Below are 18,136 nucleotides of genomic sequence, written 5' to 3'. Positions count from 1 at the left end.
AGCCAAATGTCTCCCCTGGAAGCATGTTAGCATGCTTGAAAAAGGCTTGTAAGGGTAGGAATTACACACAAGAAGACATGTATCTTATCATTGATGGCATTGTAGGCCATGCCTGGGATCGGACTAATGTCACATACATGTCAGTAATCACCTCCTATAACGGATAGGCATGTAAAACCCATTAAATACAGAAGATGGCAGAAAAACCATGTGGGATGAGCTTGAGGTCAAAATGAAAAACACATTTAAAAATAATTCTTCTCTCCCCACTGCTATAGCATGTAAACAGAAGTCAAGGGAATCAGCATTGGATTTCTGGAAAACAACTGAGTTTCAAAAAAAAGTGTAGAACGGGATGGGACTTTAATTGCGCCTTAGAGAAGTATAAACAAAATAGAGTACTATACTATGATTATAGAAAATATACACATTTTGTTTATCTGCCATAAGGCAGTACCTTCTAAAAGTAAAAAATCAAGTTAGGATAAGTTACAGTCTTTCGATTAGAATTCGAGGTTGTGCAGGTCCTAAACAGTTACAGAGGTGTGGCCTACGCATTTCGCAGACAGTTCCACTTCATCAGGGCCTTATAGGTAGCACAATGGTACATCATATGAATTCTATAGATAAAATATGAATGAATAATACATAAATTACATGATTTACATAGACAAGAATAATGAATACTATATAAATATATTAATACATTTGTTTTACATGAGTTTACATAAATATCATGTCACATTAGATATTTTCTAATAAAATCTATATATTGTATTGTAAAACATTTAACATATAGATACAGTTACATTTTATACTTGTGAGTGTGCAGCGGTGTTTCTTATATAGACAGTTAAGCGAGAATGGTCAGTTAGATAATATTAACTGTCTGGATATAAGGGTCAAAGTTTTTTTCCCCCAATATAGAGAGTTTTGTTTCATTCACATGCATCCCAACTCACTCGGAGACTGTAATCAGAGGACGCCGACTCGGTAGGACGTTGAGGCCTGGGAGTCCCGTGGGGATGCTCCACCCCACCTCGACGGAAGAAAGTGGAAAAACCCCTATATATACAAATGGTGGAATGCAATGAGCCATATAGACAAAATAAGTGGACTGAGAGAAAGAGAATCAAAAAAGGAGTGAAAAAAAGAAAGAAAGAAAAAAGGAGAAAGAGGGAAGAGGAAAAGGGCGATTGGGGTATTATGGAAAGAGAGGAGGGGGGGTTGGGGGGGAGAAGGGGAAAGGAAAGGGGGAGGCGGGAGAAGGGGAGGAGAGGGAAGAGAAAATAAGAAGGGGAGGGGGGAGGAGGAGGGGAGGGGGGAACCCTAAAGGAGGATATGGGGAGGGGGGAAATGTGGGATAATGCTGGGGGTTATAGAAGGGAAACGAAAAATCATAAGCCGCGCTAAACAAATACAAGCGACTAATTGTGCAATAAAATCAGAATACCGTATATACTCGAGTATAAGCCGAGATTTTCAGCCTCTTTTTTGAGGCTGAAAGTGCCCCCTCGGCTTATACTCGAGTCACCGCTGTCTGACTGCTCGATCAGCGTATCGAGCAGACAGACGGCGGACATTAAAATTCAAAAGCCGCGCCTCCTTCTCCGCCTGTGATAGGCGGAACACTGAATTTCCCAGCAGTCAGTGTTCCGCCTATCACGGACATCCGCTCATTCTCATACTACGGACGACGATGAGAGGATGTCCGTGATAGGCGGAACACAGGCTGCTGGGAAATTGAGTGTTCCGCCTATCACAGGCGGAGGCGGAGGCGCGGCTTTTGAATTGTAGAATGGCCGCCGAGAAGAGCGGCGATCCATCGGCACGACACGGGACGGAGGAGGCACGGGACGGAGGAGGCACGGGACGGAGGAGGCACGGGACGGAGGAGGCACGGGACGGAGGAGGCACGGGACGGAGGAGGCTCGGGACGGAGGAGGCTCGGGACGGAGGCTCGGGACACAGGTAGGCTGGACACACACACAAGGCTGCACGGACACACACACAGGGATGGATGGATGGACACACACACACACACACACACAGGGATGGATGGATGGATACACACACACACACACACACACACAGGGATGGATGGATGGATGGATGGATACACACACACACACACACAGGGATGGATGGATGGATGGACACACACACAGGGATGGATGGACGGACACACACACAGGGATGGATGGATGGATGGACACACACACAGGGATGGATGGACGGACACACACACAGGGATGGACGGACACACAGGGATGGACAGCCATGTCTCACCCTCGGCTTATACACGAGTCAATACGTTTTCCAGTTTTTTGGGGGTAAATTGGGGGCCTCGGCTTATATTCGGGTCGGCCTATACTCGAGTATATACGGTAAATATTATACAGGGTATAGCAGCCCTATATGCATACGTGATATAAAACACACATGTGTTAATATCTCAAAACCCAAAGTCTGACCGCTGCAATTTAACACATACAGTAAAATTCCATGGCATAAACCTATAAATGCATAAAAATGAGAAAACATAAACACCCAGTGTATAAACAATAAGTCCGTGTATGGGAGCCACCAAATTGGTTAACGTAGAGCTGTAAATAAAAATCCTCCAAAAATAAACCAAAATATTCGTAGAAAGTTCACCACTAGGTCCAAAATGGGAAAAATTGTGTTCAATCCACCACCAACATACGATAAGGTTTGCTGCTTACCAGATAGGCATGACCCCCCACTACAGAGGGTCACACGAGACTTGTGAAAAATAGACACCACTTCCAGCCAAGGGGGGGTTCCTCGATGTCCTCCTGGTTCCACTGCTCCAAAGGATCTTGGGAAGGAGACTCACTCCCGGACGCTTAACTCAGAGGTCCAGAGGGAGGACTCAGAGGCAGGGGCATCAAAATCATAAAGGGAAAAATAGAACTCGAAATAGTGTAAAACCCTTTTATTATAAGGATAAAAAAAATAAAAATACACTTACAAGTGTGTAAAAGAAAATAAGCCTTAAGTCCGTAGCGCCGGCCGGACGCACACGGACAGACCCGTTCTCCTGGAACCCGTCACAAACACGAGGTGATAAGTAGCGTACCGCTCATCCCTACTCGTTTCGCAACAAAATTGCTTCATCCAGGGGCACCTGGATGACGGATGTAAAGGTTCATGGACACCTGGACCCAAGAGGCCAGGTTGTCTTTGCAGGCAGATATGATAAGTTTGATTATTCAAACCTACACATCTAAGCTTTTTTTAAAATAACATTTTATTAAAGTTATCATGAGGCAGTGGTACATAATCCGAGCATTTTGACATACATGCATAGGTAGAGCAGAGATTTAACCAGTGCAAACATAATAACAGCTTATGGTATACTAACACGTGAGTACTCGAGTTCATGGTGCTGTACAGTATAACCAATTGCAGAGGTGAACTATGAGCGACCCTCTCCAGATCAAGAGAGATCAGGGGAGTGGGGGCAACAAGAAAACAGACATATAGAGTAGGAAAAAGGAAGAAGGGGGAGGGTAGAGGGAGGGGGTGGGTAGGGTGTAGGGGTGGAAGTCCCCCCTCTGGCTCATGGTGGATCCTCATGGCGATGCCATGCGTCCCAGACCATGTTATGTTTTTCCAACCTATCCTGCAACCTTGCTGTCATTTTTTTCCCATGACTTCCACATCCTTTAATATGGAGTGAGGGGCCTGCCTCTTCCAGTATAGAGCCACTAAACACCAGGCAGCTGTAAGTATGTGTCTTAGCAACTTTCTGGTGGATTTTGAGACCCTAGGAGGCGAGGCCACCCTAAAAAAAGTTTAGGAGATAAAGGTATCTGGATTCCCAGGAGGCGGGTCAGCAGGTGCTGCGTTTCTATCCAAAAAGGTACAATCTTGGGGCAGCTCCAGTATACATGTAGAAGGGTGCCCCTGCCTCTGTGGCAACGCCAGCACCTATCTGAGCAAGTTGGGTATATGGTATGGAGTCTGTCCGGCGTTAAGTACCAAAAGTACAGTATTTTATATGCATTCTCCTTATATAGAGTACAGTAGGAACTCTTTGCCGCCTGGTTCCAGATCCCCTGCCATGTCGCTTCCGGGAGTTCCTCCCCCAGCGCCCTCTCCCAACGGAGCATGTATGCGTGTTTGCCCTGAACGTCAACAGAGTAAGAGTTTAGCAGCCGGTATATATCGGGTATCAGCCCCCGGCGTGCTTTTCCTTCCAAAACTATGCACTCGAAGGGGAGCAGTGCCGAGAACTGAAGGCCCGGAGCTATGGATTGTGCGAAGTGACGTATTTGCAGATAGCCATAAAATACCCGGCGAGGCAAGTCATATTTGTCACATAGTTGAGTGAAAGAAAGCAATTTATGAGATCTCGGGTCTATCAGGTGACCGAAATGAAAGGTCCCGCGTTGCCCAGGGAAGAGACATCTGGTGTGTAAGACCCACAGGCAGTTTCGGATTATAGAGAAAAGAGGTTACAGGCAACATCTCCTAACCGAGCCCATGGACTCGAGAGAGTTTACGCCACACTGATCTAAGTAATGTCATTGAACCCAGAAGTCTCTCCGGTTCCACCTCTACCCCCGCACTCCAGAGCAAGCTATTCGGGTGTATGGGTGCTAGCCATATCTTCTCTATTTCTGTCCATTTGTCGTACGCTCTTTGGGGGAACCAAGAGGTAATTGCTCTTAGTTGGGTTGCCTGATAGTACTTTACCAATTCCGGGAACGCCAGTCCCCCCTCTGATCGGGAGGCTATCATCACCAAACGAGGCACTCTGTGTTTCTTATAGTTCCAGATGAAGTGCATCAGATCCGCTTGGAGTTTTCGCAGTTGGCCATAAGGGACTGGGATGGGCAATGTCTGGAACATATACAGGAGTTTGGGGAGGATAGTCATTTTTACCGTCGCTATTCTACCCAAAAGAGAAATGTGATGCATTCTCCATTTCTGTAGGAAGTCTCTAATGTGGCGAAAAAGGGGGGGGGGGGGTTAGCCTGGTACAGGGACGGATATGATACACATCTAATCTTAAACTACAAATGGGTTTAATGATCAGACAAATGATCTCTGAGTGGCCCACCAGTACACTGGAGGACTTTCAGAAGACATTGACAAAGAAAGATGCGGCAGGCTGTCTTGAGATAAAATAAAAAATATTGCTGCGATGAATGTAAGTGTTGTGAACACTCCCAATTAACTTAATTATAATAACAGGTGAACACACATGAATCTTGTAAAAAGTCCATAAGCCGTATCTTTTCTAGCACAGTATTTTATATAAAAAAAAAAATCTAGCGCAGTATTTTATTAAAAACCTTTTGGTGTCTTGAGATAAAGAAGAAACTAGTAAGTGAACATTTCCAAGCAGGACCACAAAATGGCCCACCCCAAGGGAATGGTGGACAGTGGGGAGGAAGAGGACAAGCTAGGGACAGGGGTAGAGGTAGAGGGTTTTCAGAGAACCCCCCCCCCCCCCCCCCAGTAACTCTAGAATTGGATGCTTCAATTGTAGGGTAGAAGATCACTGGAGAAACGAATGGCCCTATGAGTCCCAACGCCAGGCTTCTCAGCCGTTACCACTCACACAAAATTACACTCAGCGGGCATCAATTCAACAAACACAAGGACCAAAATACCCCATTCAGTGGCCAAATCAGCAACAATGCTGCCCTGAAGGTAGTATCCCAGCATTCCCCCTCGTCTCTCACTCGTAACGAACAACTGATTGTGACCTTACATGTCCATGGAAAACTAATCCCTTTCCTCCTTGATTCAAGTGCAACAAAATCAACCCTGGGTGAGGATTTCTATAGAGGAGTTCAACAAACGTTGAACCTTCGATGGGAGTTAATGGGATACTCACCAAAACCTTTAAAACCCCACCAGTCCCTGTGCTAAATGTAGAGCGGAGATCAGTGTTGTTTCACCACAGTTTTAGGATAATCCTCAATTGCCCTGTTAATCTCTGGGGAGGGATATGATGAGAAAGTTGGGTATACAAATGGAACTAACAAGTCAAGGTGGTGCCATCGCACACTCTAAAAAGTTTCCGATATGGCCCATGTTGCTAAGGACAGAAATAAAAGGGGACCTTGAGAAAGTATGGTCAGAAAGCACACTTGATGTGGGGCTCATCTTCTGCACCCCTATAGGTTGTGCCCACTCTAAGGGTGGCCCTATCTACCACAAACAATATACCCTGTCCAAAGAGAAGGAGGAGGGAATTGCTCCAATGGCAGAGCACTTTCTTAAAAAGGGAATTTTAAAAGAAACTGTTTCACCCTACAACACACCTATTAATCCAGTTAAAAAGGCGGGTGCAGTTATAGGTTTGTGCAAGACCTAAGGGCCATAAACAACTTAGTTGTACCTATCGCACCCATAGTGCCTGATGTGCCATCTCTTCTCTCCTGGCACAGCAGTATGGGGGCAAACTCAATTTTTTTTCAAGAGTTGTACCTATGCCGATACAGGGAATGCCGACGTGTCTCCGAGCTTTAGCATCCTGTGCGATGGTTGTGGAGATGGCTACTTCATTCACCCTGGGTCATGCAACAACACTGCATACTACCCAAAATGTGCCCATCCTGTTAAAAAAGATCCACACTCAACACATGTCGGCTCAAAGGTTGAGCAACTATGAGGTGATCTTGTTGTCCATCCCAAAACTTGAAATAAAAAAAATATACATCACCCACCTCTGGCCCCTCTCCTATCCTGAATGCCTTACTAGGCTTGAAGAGTGAGGAAGATGAAGTAGTGCCTCAGCATGAGTGCATGGACCTCATACACCAAGGTACATCTCCCAGGTCTGACATGTCTTCAACCGCCCTCCCTAATGCACAAAATGTATTTATAGATGGCTCTTGTTCAAGGCCAAATGATAACACATATCACGTGGGGTATGCTGTAGTTCAACTACCCGATGTGATACTAGAAGCAAACCCAGTTCCCTTTCAGTCAGCTCAATCGGCAGAACTGATAGCACTCACAAAAGCATGTCAGCTCTTTGAGGGACGAGACGTGAACATATACACTGATTCCAAATATGCATTCGGGGGTCACACACGAGTCATTTGGCAAAGAAGGGGTTACATAGCGGCCGATGGTAAATCCATCTCACACTCCACTTTGGTTACAAGTCTGTTAGAACCAATACAACTTCCAAAATCAATAGCCATCCTCCATTGCAAAGCACACATAGGCAAACAGGATGACATCGCTAAGGGAAATGCACTAGCAGACAGAATAGCAACAGGCAAGAGGCCACAGTACAAATGCCCTTCCTAGATCCAGGAAGGGCATCCTTCCTGGAACTAGGAAGGATGCCAAATATTAGGAAATGGAGCATTGAAGGAGTGCAGGAAAGCCCTGAATCAGGGATCATCTGCCAAGAGTGGAGACCATGCATACCAGTAGTTAGTGCACCCCTATTTATCTCACAATATCATGGGGTAGGGCACAGAGGCTGGCAGGTTACATGTGGGTTATGGGATAAAGATTTTTTTTCATCCCCGGTCTTCCCTCATTAGTAAAATCATATGTTGTAAGATGCATGACATGAAAGGAGAATCGGGTAGAGTTGGTGCTATACCTTTAAATTTGCTATATATATCAATTCACAAAACTCTTTGCTCATTAGTGTTAAAAAATTATTCCTTATCCGTGCAATTAGCCATCCGTGCGTTTAGCTAAGAAAATTTAAGCTAAAAAAAATTATAAACAGTCTGCCCAATAACGGGGGCCTCGTGCTACTATAATAAACAATGCCTACATGCTTTTGTTAATGTGTGTCCTTCATTCCCATCTCAATGAATTCATCCATTCCTACCAGGGAGGTGAAGGGATGATTAGAGGAAATGGGCCAGCATAAACAATAATTTGTTTCTCCTAGAAAACTGCAAATTGTATCAAATACTTGCCGCAATTTTTCCTTTCCTGGTGCCAAATCATGGCAGCATACTAGCGACAGGTTCTCTTCCACTCCCTCAGGACCCGTGAATGGCATACATTAAAGGCATAGTTAGGCCCCACCCCATTCTTTGTAATTAGCTACATACTGAAACGTACAAGGGTGGGTCCATGCTGTCATGGTTTGGCATCACATACGCATACTAGTGAAAAATAACTAGCTGACAAGGTTGGTTCTACTTGTCGAAACAATTTTAAATTAGAATGGGACAGAAGACAGATCAGTCCTTTCTCTGCAGTCCACTAATGGCAAGACCCCCAGATCTACTCCGTAGCACTTGAAAAAAGTATCCTGGGGTGACCATGATACTTCCTTGCAGATGGAATCTATGGACGCCTTTTAATGGGCAGCTTATGAGACCGAAGCCGCTCTGGGAGAGTATGTATCCATTGTTGAAGGAGGTTCATGACCCCTCGCACTATAGACACGACCATGCCTACTAGAGTCCAGGAGGTAGAAGGAGATAAAAGGCTTATTACATGATTTGAAAAGGGCAATTGTGGATAGGAACTTCTTTCAAGTTCTGGACATGCCCAATTTGTGTGACCCTCCTGAGTGATCCTCTGGGAAGTTAGGCAATGCCCAGATGACTGTTAGATGGAGGGCTGTCGCTAACCTTGATACAAGACGATCTACCGGACACGAGTCTACTCCTTCTGGAAAGAAAATATATTTTACTGAAGCTCTCCAAGCTTGAATCTCAGACATTCTTCTGCTTAAAGAACTTGCGATAGATACTGCCTAGTAGGTAATGTCACAAACTGAACACTATTCTGTTGGAGTAAATGGTCGAACTGATATGAAATCCAGAAACACCGATAGATTCCACTGGGAAAGATCCTCTTTCGTGGTGGTCGAAACCTCCTGATTGTCTTTAAAATGTGTGCAAACAAAAGCATTTCTGACACATTTAAGGCCGCGTACACACGCGGGGACTGTTCGCCCAACTTTGTCCGTCAAACAGTTTCGGCAAACAGTCCGCTCAAAATTAGCATGGACGGACTTGGCCACACACGACGGACGAACAGTTTGCTGAAACCGTGCGCGATGACGGCACGTACGACGGGACGAAAAATACGACGTCCTATACACTGCATTATAACTTTCGGCGTGTAAATCCTTTCTGAGCATGCGCGGAACTTAGTTTGACGAACAAGCCTACACACGAGCGGACTGTTCGCTGAAACAAGGTTTCAGCGGACAGTTTTTCGGAAATTCCGAAAAACCTTGTTCGTCAAACTGTCCGCTGAAACTGTCCGCTGAAAGCCCACACACGAGCGGACTGTCCGCCCAAACACTGTTCAGCGGACAAAGTTGGGCGAACAGTCCGCCCGTGTGTACGCGGCCTAAGCCTTGTTATTGCCAACTTAGTTGATACTTGCAAGCTAAGGCTCATGTCTAATCTGGTCTACAAGAAGCCCAGAACAGCTTTCACCAGAGGTGCAGTAGTATCAATATCTGGCCCTGCTGAAAATAACACAAACTTGTTCCAGATTTTGACATAAATGTTGTTAGTAAAGTGCCTTCTCTCACTCCACAAGGTAAAGATCATCCTGGAGCAGGCTAGGTTCTCAAGCTTCCACTATCAGTCATCCCATTTGCAGCCACAGTCTGCGTATGTGCAAAGGGGAGTTGGCTTCTATCTCATGAGATGAATGGCCATGAAAACTCAAGGCCCTTATTGTCAAAATGGAGGAATGGATATGACTACCATGTTCACTCTCAACAGCCTCAAAAGGAATCTCATTGCGAGAAATGTTGTTGGAAAACTTATAGGCTATATTGCTGATCCATGGAAAAAATCAAGGCATTTGTCCCCTCTGCCTTGGGGTGCAGAACTGATTCAGACATCATCCTAAGTTTGAAATTGCTGTGAGAAGCAATGTAGTCTGTCTGTGGTTGGCCCTACCTGTGGACCAGCTCATAGAAGACCTGCAGTGTAGGGCCCACTTGTGCTCTGGAAAGTTTGCATAATGGTCAGTCTGTCTGTCTGTTCAAGTCCCCAAGGAGGTAAACTGCTTTCAGAATTTGCAAGTGATTGCCTGACCTCGACAGTGTGGGGTTCACCTCCCTCAATAACATGTGCAAAGAAAAACTGGGCATATAGCTCAGAAAAACTAAGAGGAAAAAGCTCTAGAATTGAGTTTCCTGTTAGTTCTGTGGGAACAGGGACTATTGCGGTATCAAATTAAGTTGAAACAATCATTAAAATTCAATTACATTTTATTATAGTTCCATCCATATAAAAGATAATACATAGATATTGGTGTTACAGAACCACATTACATTCGATCCAAAAAGGACAAAATAGGTTCAAAAACATGGTCTTAACATTGCTAAACACAAGGGTTTTTTTACGGAAGTACAGAGATGACGCATAAATCCGACCGGTTTCGCGGCACTAAAGACACCGCTTCCTCAGGGAACGTCACTTTATAAATCTAGTACAGAAAGATAGATATTTAATAATACCATACAAAATATTAATAAGATTTAAAGAGAAAGAAATAAACAACAATACAATCAATAACCAAAATTGATAATCAACACTTCGAAAATTCATTAGAAAAACAGTGGAGGATCATGACTCACCCCTGGAGCTCCCAACCCACAGCAGACAAGCGACCTACTTCGAGACACCCTCAAAAACAGGGTGCCCCCCCTATATGGGCGGACACGGGGGGCAAGGTGGAGATTAGAGTCTCTCCACCTTGCCCCCCGTGTCCGCCCATAGGGGGGGCACCCTGTTTTTGAGGGTGTCTCGAAGTAGGTCGCTTGTCTGCTGTGGGTTGGGAGCTCCAGGGGTGAGTCATGATCCTCCACTGTTTTTCTAATGAATTTTCGAAGTGTTGATTATCAATTTTGGTTATTGATTGTATTGTTGTTTATTTCTTTCTCTTTAAATCTTATTAATATTTTGTATGGTATTATTAAATATCTATCTTTCTGTACTAGATTTATAAAGTGACGTTCCCTGAGGAAGCGGTGTCTTTAGTGCCGCGAAACCGGTCGGATTTATGCGTCATCTCTGTACTTCCGTAAAAAAACCCTTGTGTTTAGCAATGTTAAGACCATGTTTTTGAACCTATTTTGTCCTTTTTGGATCGAATGTAATGTGGTTCTGTAACACCAATATCTATGTATTATCTTTTATATGGATGGAACTATAATAAAATGTAATTGAATTTTAATGATTGTTTCAACTTAATTTGATACCGCAATAGTCCCTGTTCCCACAGAACTAACAGGAAACTCAATTCTAGAGCTTTTTCCTCTTAGTTTTTCTGAGCTATATGCCCAGTTTTTCTTTGCACATACTAATTGGGACGATGGTATCTTTGTGACTTTAGAGGCTATCTATTATCTCCCTCAATAACATATTTCTACAAGTTCCTTCTTGGTGATGAATATAGGCAACTGATGCCATGTTGTTCAACTGCAGAGAGACTGATCGTCCCCTGATTCTGTGTAGTAAGGTGAAAGGTGCTAAAGAAGTTGCTTGGATTTCTAGGGTATTTAAGACTACCCCGCTTGGCTGGGAATTTCCCATTGGACTGAACCAATGGTTTTTCTCACTGTGCCTATCCTTGACGAGGTGAATAGTAATTGTGATCTAGTATAATGGTTCTAACGGGGCGACTTCATCAGATTCTCCCTCTTCAGCCACCACTGTATACTCCTACTCATACTGAGTGACAGTTGATAACTGTGCCAGACTCTGTTTCCTCTATTGTGCTAAGAATCCCAGCTTAAACTGTCGAAGTCAGCGCACCCAAGGGATTATTGGTATGACGACATTGTGTTCCAAAGATTGACACACTGAAAAATGGTCAAACAAGTGGAGATTACTGTCTTCAGCATTGCTTTATGAGAATCTCTTGGTGCGTCAGCAATTGTTTCAAACCTCTGGATAGAAGAATAATGTTGTCCAGGTAGCAACCGGAGAACTTCTGTTCTGTTATCTGAGTGGAGCTAACACTGCACTGAGAACCCTTTTGAACAGTCTCGGAGACCTGTATAGGCCAAAAGGCAGACTGTTAAAATGGAAATGCGTCTAGCCGATTGCAAGCTTGCCAATTATGAAAGAGAAATATTTTGGGATGTTTAAAAAATAGCATTTTGCCATCTGTCTGCGCTGGTTTAAGGGACTTAATTTTAATGCTCTCTAAGGGGATAAAAAAGTTTAACGTCTTCAAACAGGGTTGAATTGAAGCCTGTATATTCTTTTTGTGAATGGACCGCCCCCCCTAGATCTGATATGTATGTATTACAGCAGTCCATCTGCCTAGAAGAATGGAACCTGCTAGGAGGAGGAACATTCCCTATCCCTTTGCTTCCCATCTTGCGAGAGTAGGACAGACTTCCTGTCACTCCTGGTATGGCTGTGTTACGTTTCCTACCAACACAGAGATTTCCTGTTATTAGGTATCTTACACAGAACTTGCCTGAGACAACAAACGCAGCCCAAAATTTCAAACATTGTATCTACTGTAGGGAGGGATTAAAGCGATGCTATCCAATCTCTAACGAGGATAAAACCTGTCTAGACAAATAAAGGAGATTTTCTCTCCGGACTTTGCCATTCTGAAGAAAGGGTGAATATGACTTTACCCATACAATTGGCCTGCTTGACTGTCTGGATACATAGTTCAATGGAGGGAAAACTGAAGCCAAGCAGCTCCGGGCCTTCGTCTGATGAAGAGGAGCTACTACTATCCGCAGGCTGTCCGCTCGCCAGAAGCAGAACTAAGTGGGTTAACACCACCAGCCGAGGTGCCTCTTTTCCTGAAACTTACCACATGATGGTCTCTAACCTTTGAATTTGGGGGTCTTTTGTATAAATGGTGACTGACTCATTGTTTGAGGACAAATAGGGTGGCCAGCTGAAAAAACAAGGATAGCTTAAAAGGAAAATATCATCAGAGAGAGAAAGGTTTAGAGCTGAAAGAGAGAAATATACATTGGTAACAAAAAAAAAAATGAAAAGGTGTTTCTATTTTTTTCTTCTTTTAAACAAAAGTCTAAAGGGAAATAAAAAAAAGTATTGCCCATACATACAACTATGAATATGTGCATATAGAATATATATACACAAACACAGGGTTTTTATTTTTTGTGCCATACCTGAAACAAACACCGGGGGGCATTGAAAAAATGGAGCCAAAGAAGTCACAGAAAAGGAAAAGATCAAGGTAATAAAGGGGAAACGTATAGGAAGACAGAAAATAAAACAAAAAGGGATAGGCAGCCCTGTGAGATACAAGGGACCAAAAAAGTGAAATGAATGAACTAGCTGGCCCCCCCAAGCCTCAGCACACAGACACTTACTTACTGGCAGATTTCATTCCTAAAGAGGAAACACTGCAGGATTCGATCAAGACCCACAGAAGGGGTTCCCAGGCTGTTTAGTGCAATTTTGGTGGCCTGAGCGCTGGGACTTCACACTGGGAGAGGCTGAACCCAGCCAAATGCTGCACGGAGGAAGAGGTGGGGACATAGTACTGCTTACTCTTCACTGGTGCGTGGATATATGAGAAAAAAAAAGAAGAATGGGGTGGGGCCTAACTAAGCCTTTCATTTATGCTATTCACTGGTCCTAAGGGAGTGGAAGAGAGGCGGAGCCTATCACTAGTATGCTGCTATGTTGGCATCAGGAAAAGGAGAGGACTGTGGTGTGCAAGGAGATGACTTGGCTAGGGAACTAGCACATTACAAGTATGGTCAATTACTACAGGACAGCATTTACAATAATTATTTTTTCTGTGCTTTTACCCCAATTGTTTGTTGGTGGCAGAGCCTCTTTAGGGAGCCAGTGTAATGTGAGATTTGTGCAAATAATGCAAACACTCACCCTTTACAATAAGACTTTTAGTTCTTCTTTCAATGGGTCTCTCCAGAGAGGGGTGATCCACCCTACAGATGTATTCTGCCCCCTGGTGGACACTCAGTAAGGGGACAATGGTTAGAGTGGCTGTACAGCTGTATGTGTTTCTGTTTTCTCCTTTCCTGGAGGTTATTGTATTTCTAACCATATTATCAGTCTCCTCACATATCTCCTGATTCTGGCTTTTTCTCAGCCATGTCACAGTGATATCATCAGGGAAATACTCAGAGATTTGACACTGCAGGCTGACCGGTGTGTCATGGAATATGTTGGGTGTCTGTATCTCTTCCACCACAGGGTTCCATGGGTAATCTACAAAACAAAAAATGTGTATCATCATTAGGGTTCAGTTTTCATCTTCCACATCTCCAAGAAGTAGTCCTGTATATACAAACCATGACAGCTCAGGATGCAGCACGCATCTGGTTTTGGTGGACCTCCTAACCCTGACCTAGACCAAGTCTTTATAAGTGGTCCGCTGCTCTTTCTGTTTCTGAAATGTCAGCTTTTTGACATTTCAACTTTTGTTTATATAAAGGCATGTGTGAACACATATAGATCTAAGTGCTCTAAGACTAGGAGCTTGAGGGGCTGTAGAGCTACAGTACAAGTGGACATTATAGTGAAGCTGAGAGAACTGTTGAGCTTTGTGTTAGGAATTGTTAGATACTGTTGCCGTAGGAGACAGCAAATCTGCACGTGCAGAAGTGGCACCCTGCTGGGGCCTTTCCCTGTATGGCTGTCCTCCTATTGAAGTCTCGGAGTCTGCCAATTGAAATTGTAACTACTCAAGGGTGTCCTGGCCCTAACCCCCTTTTCCTTTCAAAATATAAAAAGGACTGTTAAAAGAAATAAAACCACTTTTGCATCCAAGAAGTGTCTGGCGCCCAATGACTTTCACCATCTTGGCACCCACTGTGCCTCACAACCCACTACATATTGAAAGATGTCAGCTGTCTTTGGCCTTTAAAGTTCTCATAAGACTGGAAGAGGTTAGAGATTCTGCTACATACTGTAAGAAAAGTTCCAAAAGATGAGTGTGATTATGACTTTCAAGGCACATAAAGAGCACAGAGTAACACACATCAAAATTATATTGCCAAATTAGAGGTGTGTCTAAAAATTTTGGTGAATGGTTCGATATCTCAACGGAGGCATGGGCCAGAGACGTGCGCATGCACATGGCTATTCAGAGACACGTCTAGAAGGGCTACCTAGTGTGGAGTACACGTGACCATCAGGGTAAACCTATGTAGTCAGTGTGAGAGGTAGGGTTACAGTGCAAAGGAGCAATGAGTGAACATCAAGTTCTACTACACATTGGGGAATCCGGCGATTAGACCCGTGAAATGCTGGTGCAAGTGTACGAGACGGAAGCCGTGAGCAGAAAATATGACTGGTTGAAACGATTTTGCGATGGGAAGGAAATGACTGAGGATGAGCCACGTTCAAGTGCGACAAATGCTGGCACAAGATTGGTGACTGCCTCTATGAGTGATGGTGGAGGAATTGGGCATTAGCAAGGATACTGTGTGCACCATCATCCGCAAAGATTTGGGTAAGCAGAAGATCTGTTCCTGGTTTGTGCCGCACAAGATGACTGACAAACAGAAAGCAAAACGAATGGAAACCTCTGGAGATTTCATTACCATGTGTGACCAGTATCCATTCTTTCTGTGAACCATCATCACAGGGGATGAAACCTGGTGCTACCAGTTCAATCCGGAATCCAAGCAGAAATCGATGGTATGGTGTTCACCGCCTTCCCCACAACTCAAAAAGAGTCACTTGCAAATATCCAAGACAATATTGATCGCCTTCTTTTACAACTATGTCATCATCCATAAGGAATTCTTTCCTGCGGTTCTGCGATAGATTCCTAAAGACGCCTTTTCTGACAGTTTCCAGAAGCTTCATGAAAATTGCCAAAAGTGTGTGGCCATTAATGGTAATTTATTTGTATATTCTGTTTTGTTTGTTTTCTGATACCATTCACCAAACTTATTAGGTACATCTCGTATAAAACTCATACATTTATCACAAAATCTATAAAAAAGGTTTTGTGCAGATAACACATACATGGCTGACACAACAGATGGTGGTGTTGCGCTGTTCTATACAATAACAAGAAGATATATAAAGAGATGATACTAAATATGAGCGGTGTATTGCTGTAATTCTCATGGGACACCAGTAATTATAAGTATAAAGAGGCACAGAAAAAAAAGAAAAGGTAGAGGTTCAGGTACACTGCGATCCTAAACAGCCTACTTCAGTATTTTACTATTAAAGTGCTACGTGACAACAACATATATTAACCACTAGGCATCCACGATATCGCCGAAAGACGGCTGCAGCGCGGACGCCAATTGGTGGGAGGCCGTCCCTGGACATCCTCCTGTTTACTTCCACGTTGTGTGCTCCCGCGAGCGTGCATCAGGGAAGTTCTGTGCTGGCCGTGTCCCTTGGACACAGCCAGTCACAGATCGCTGTAAACAGCCAATCACAGCGCGATCGGCTTACCCAATGAGAGATGATCTCATATGTAAACATATGAGATCATCTCTCATCGCCGGCTTTCCCTCCTCACACAGACAGTGTGTGAGGTGGGAGAGATTAGCGGCTGCAGCGGCCGTTAGAAGGTTAAAAAAAAAAAAACATAAAATAAAGGTCCAACAATGTCACTGCCACTGTCATCAGTGTCACGAGTCAGTGGCACGTATTAGTGCCATCTGTCATCAGTGGCACGTATTAGTGCCATCTGTCATCAGTGCCACGTATTAATGCCACATGTCATCAGTGCCACGTATAAGTGCCATCTGTCATTCGTGTCACGTGTCATCAGTGCCCCGTATTAGTGGCATCTGTCATCAGTGCCACATCAGTGTCATGTGTCATCAGTAACACGTATCAGTGTCATCTGTCATCAGTGGAATGTTAGTGTCACTGTCCTGGTGCTCCAGGGCCTTCAAAAGTGTAATAGTTAGTCAACAAGTTAGATGTGTAATTTATGCTCCTGGAACACCTGATAGCCCTCCCTGCATATTGGGCCTCTCTGAGTGGCCAGGCTGTGGAAAAGTCCCACACATGTGGTATTGTAATACTCAGGAGGAGTAGCAGAATGTATTTTGGTGCATTATTTGTGGTATACACATGCCAAGTGAGAGAAATAACCTATTACAATGACAATTTTGTGAAAAAAAAAATCTTAATTTTGCAAAAAATTGTGGGAAAAAAATCACAACATCAAAAACGTCACCATGCCTCTTACTAAATACCTTGGAATGTTTACTGTCAAAAAAGGGGTCATTTGGGGGGTATTTGTACTTTCCTGGTTGTTCGGGTCGCAAGAAATGACACAGACCACAAGTACATCAGATGTGATCAATTTTGTATGATTTGCACCACAGTTTGTGGACTCTCTAACTTTCACAAAGACTAAATAATATCCACTAATTTGGGTTATTTTTACCAAAGATATGCATCAGTATAAATTGTGGCCATAATTTATGAAGACAAATTAATAATTAGCAAAATTTTATCACAGAAACAAAGAAAACTTAGTTTTTTTTCAAAATTTTCGGTCTTTTTTCATTTATAGGGCAAAAAATAAAAAAACCCAGAGGTGATCAAATACCACCAAAAGAAAGCTCTATTTGTGGGAAAAAAAGGACAACAAATTCATTTGGGTACAGTGTTACATGACTGAGTAATTGTCATTCTAAATATGAGAGCACTGAAAGCTGAAAATTGGTCTGGTCACGAGGGGGGTTTAAGTGCCCAGTTCTCAAGTGGTTAAAGTGCTACATGACAACAACATATATTATTGTGCAAAAATGGCAAAAATTCAAAATGTGCAAATATTGCTAAAGTAAACAATAGAAGAAAACTGTGCAAACATCCGTAATAAAGTGCAAAGTGAGCAGGTGATGAATGGTTAAATACAATAGTATATGTAATTAAGTAATATACTCAGGAAGTGTATAGATCAGTAACATGCAAAAAGCACAGGTAGCAGCGTACCATGCACCCGACCTGTGCAAATTAGCATAGACAACACGATAGCAGCCAATCAATAAATATATACCTTACAGAATAAATAAGATTTATTTATTATTTAAAGTATTTATTTTTTAATTGGCTGCTATCGTGTTGTCTATGCTAATTTGCACAGGTCGGGTGCATGGTACACTGCTACCTGTGCTTTTTGCATGTTACTGATCTATACACTTCCTGAGTATATTACATACAGTGGTGTGAAAAAGTGT

General features: G+C 43.4%; 1 protein-coding gene and 1 gene segment (V, D, J or C); both read right to left on the bottom strand.

The window, feature by feature from the left end:
* The window catches only part of LOC143923711 (uncharacterized), a 512,582-nt gene that overhangs the window by 277,385 nt on the left and 217,061 nt on the right, over positions 1-18,136 (bottom strand). The window lies entirely within an intron of this gene.
* LOC143925174 (Ig mu chain C region secreted form-like) overlaps positions 13,771-18,136 on the bottom strand; it is a 45,504-nt gene continuing 41,138 nt past the window's right edge. Inside the window, 1 exon segment of the C gene segment in view lies at positions 13,771-14,180. Coding sequence covers positions 13,786-14,180 — 395 coding nt within the window.

The sequence above is a fragment of the Lithobates pipiens genome, unplaced genomic scaffold, assembly GCF_037356315.1.
Source record: "Lithobates pipiens isolate NorthernLeopardFrog02 unplaced genomic scaffold, aLitPip1_a1.2 Scaffold_22, whole genome shotgun sequence".
In the NCBI taxonomy this organism is placed as follows: Eukaryota; Metazoa; Chordata; class Amphibia; order Anura; family Ranidae; genus Lithobates; species Lithobates pipiens.
This window is presented reverse-complemented; position numbering and strand designations above follow the sequence as displayed.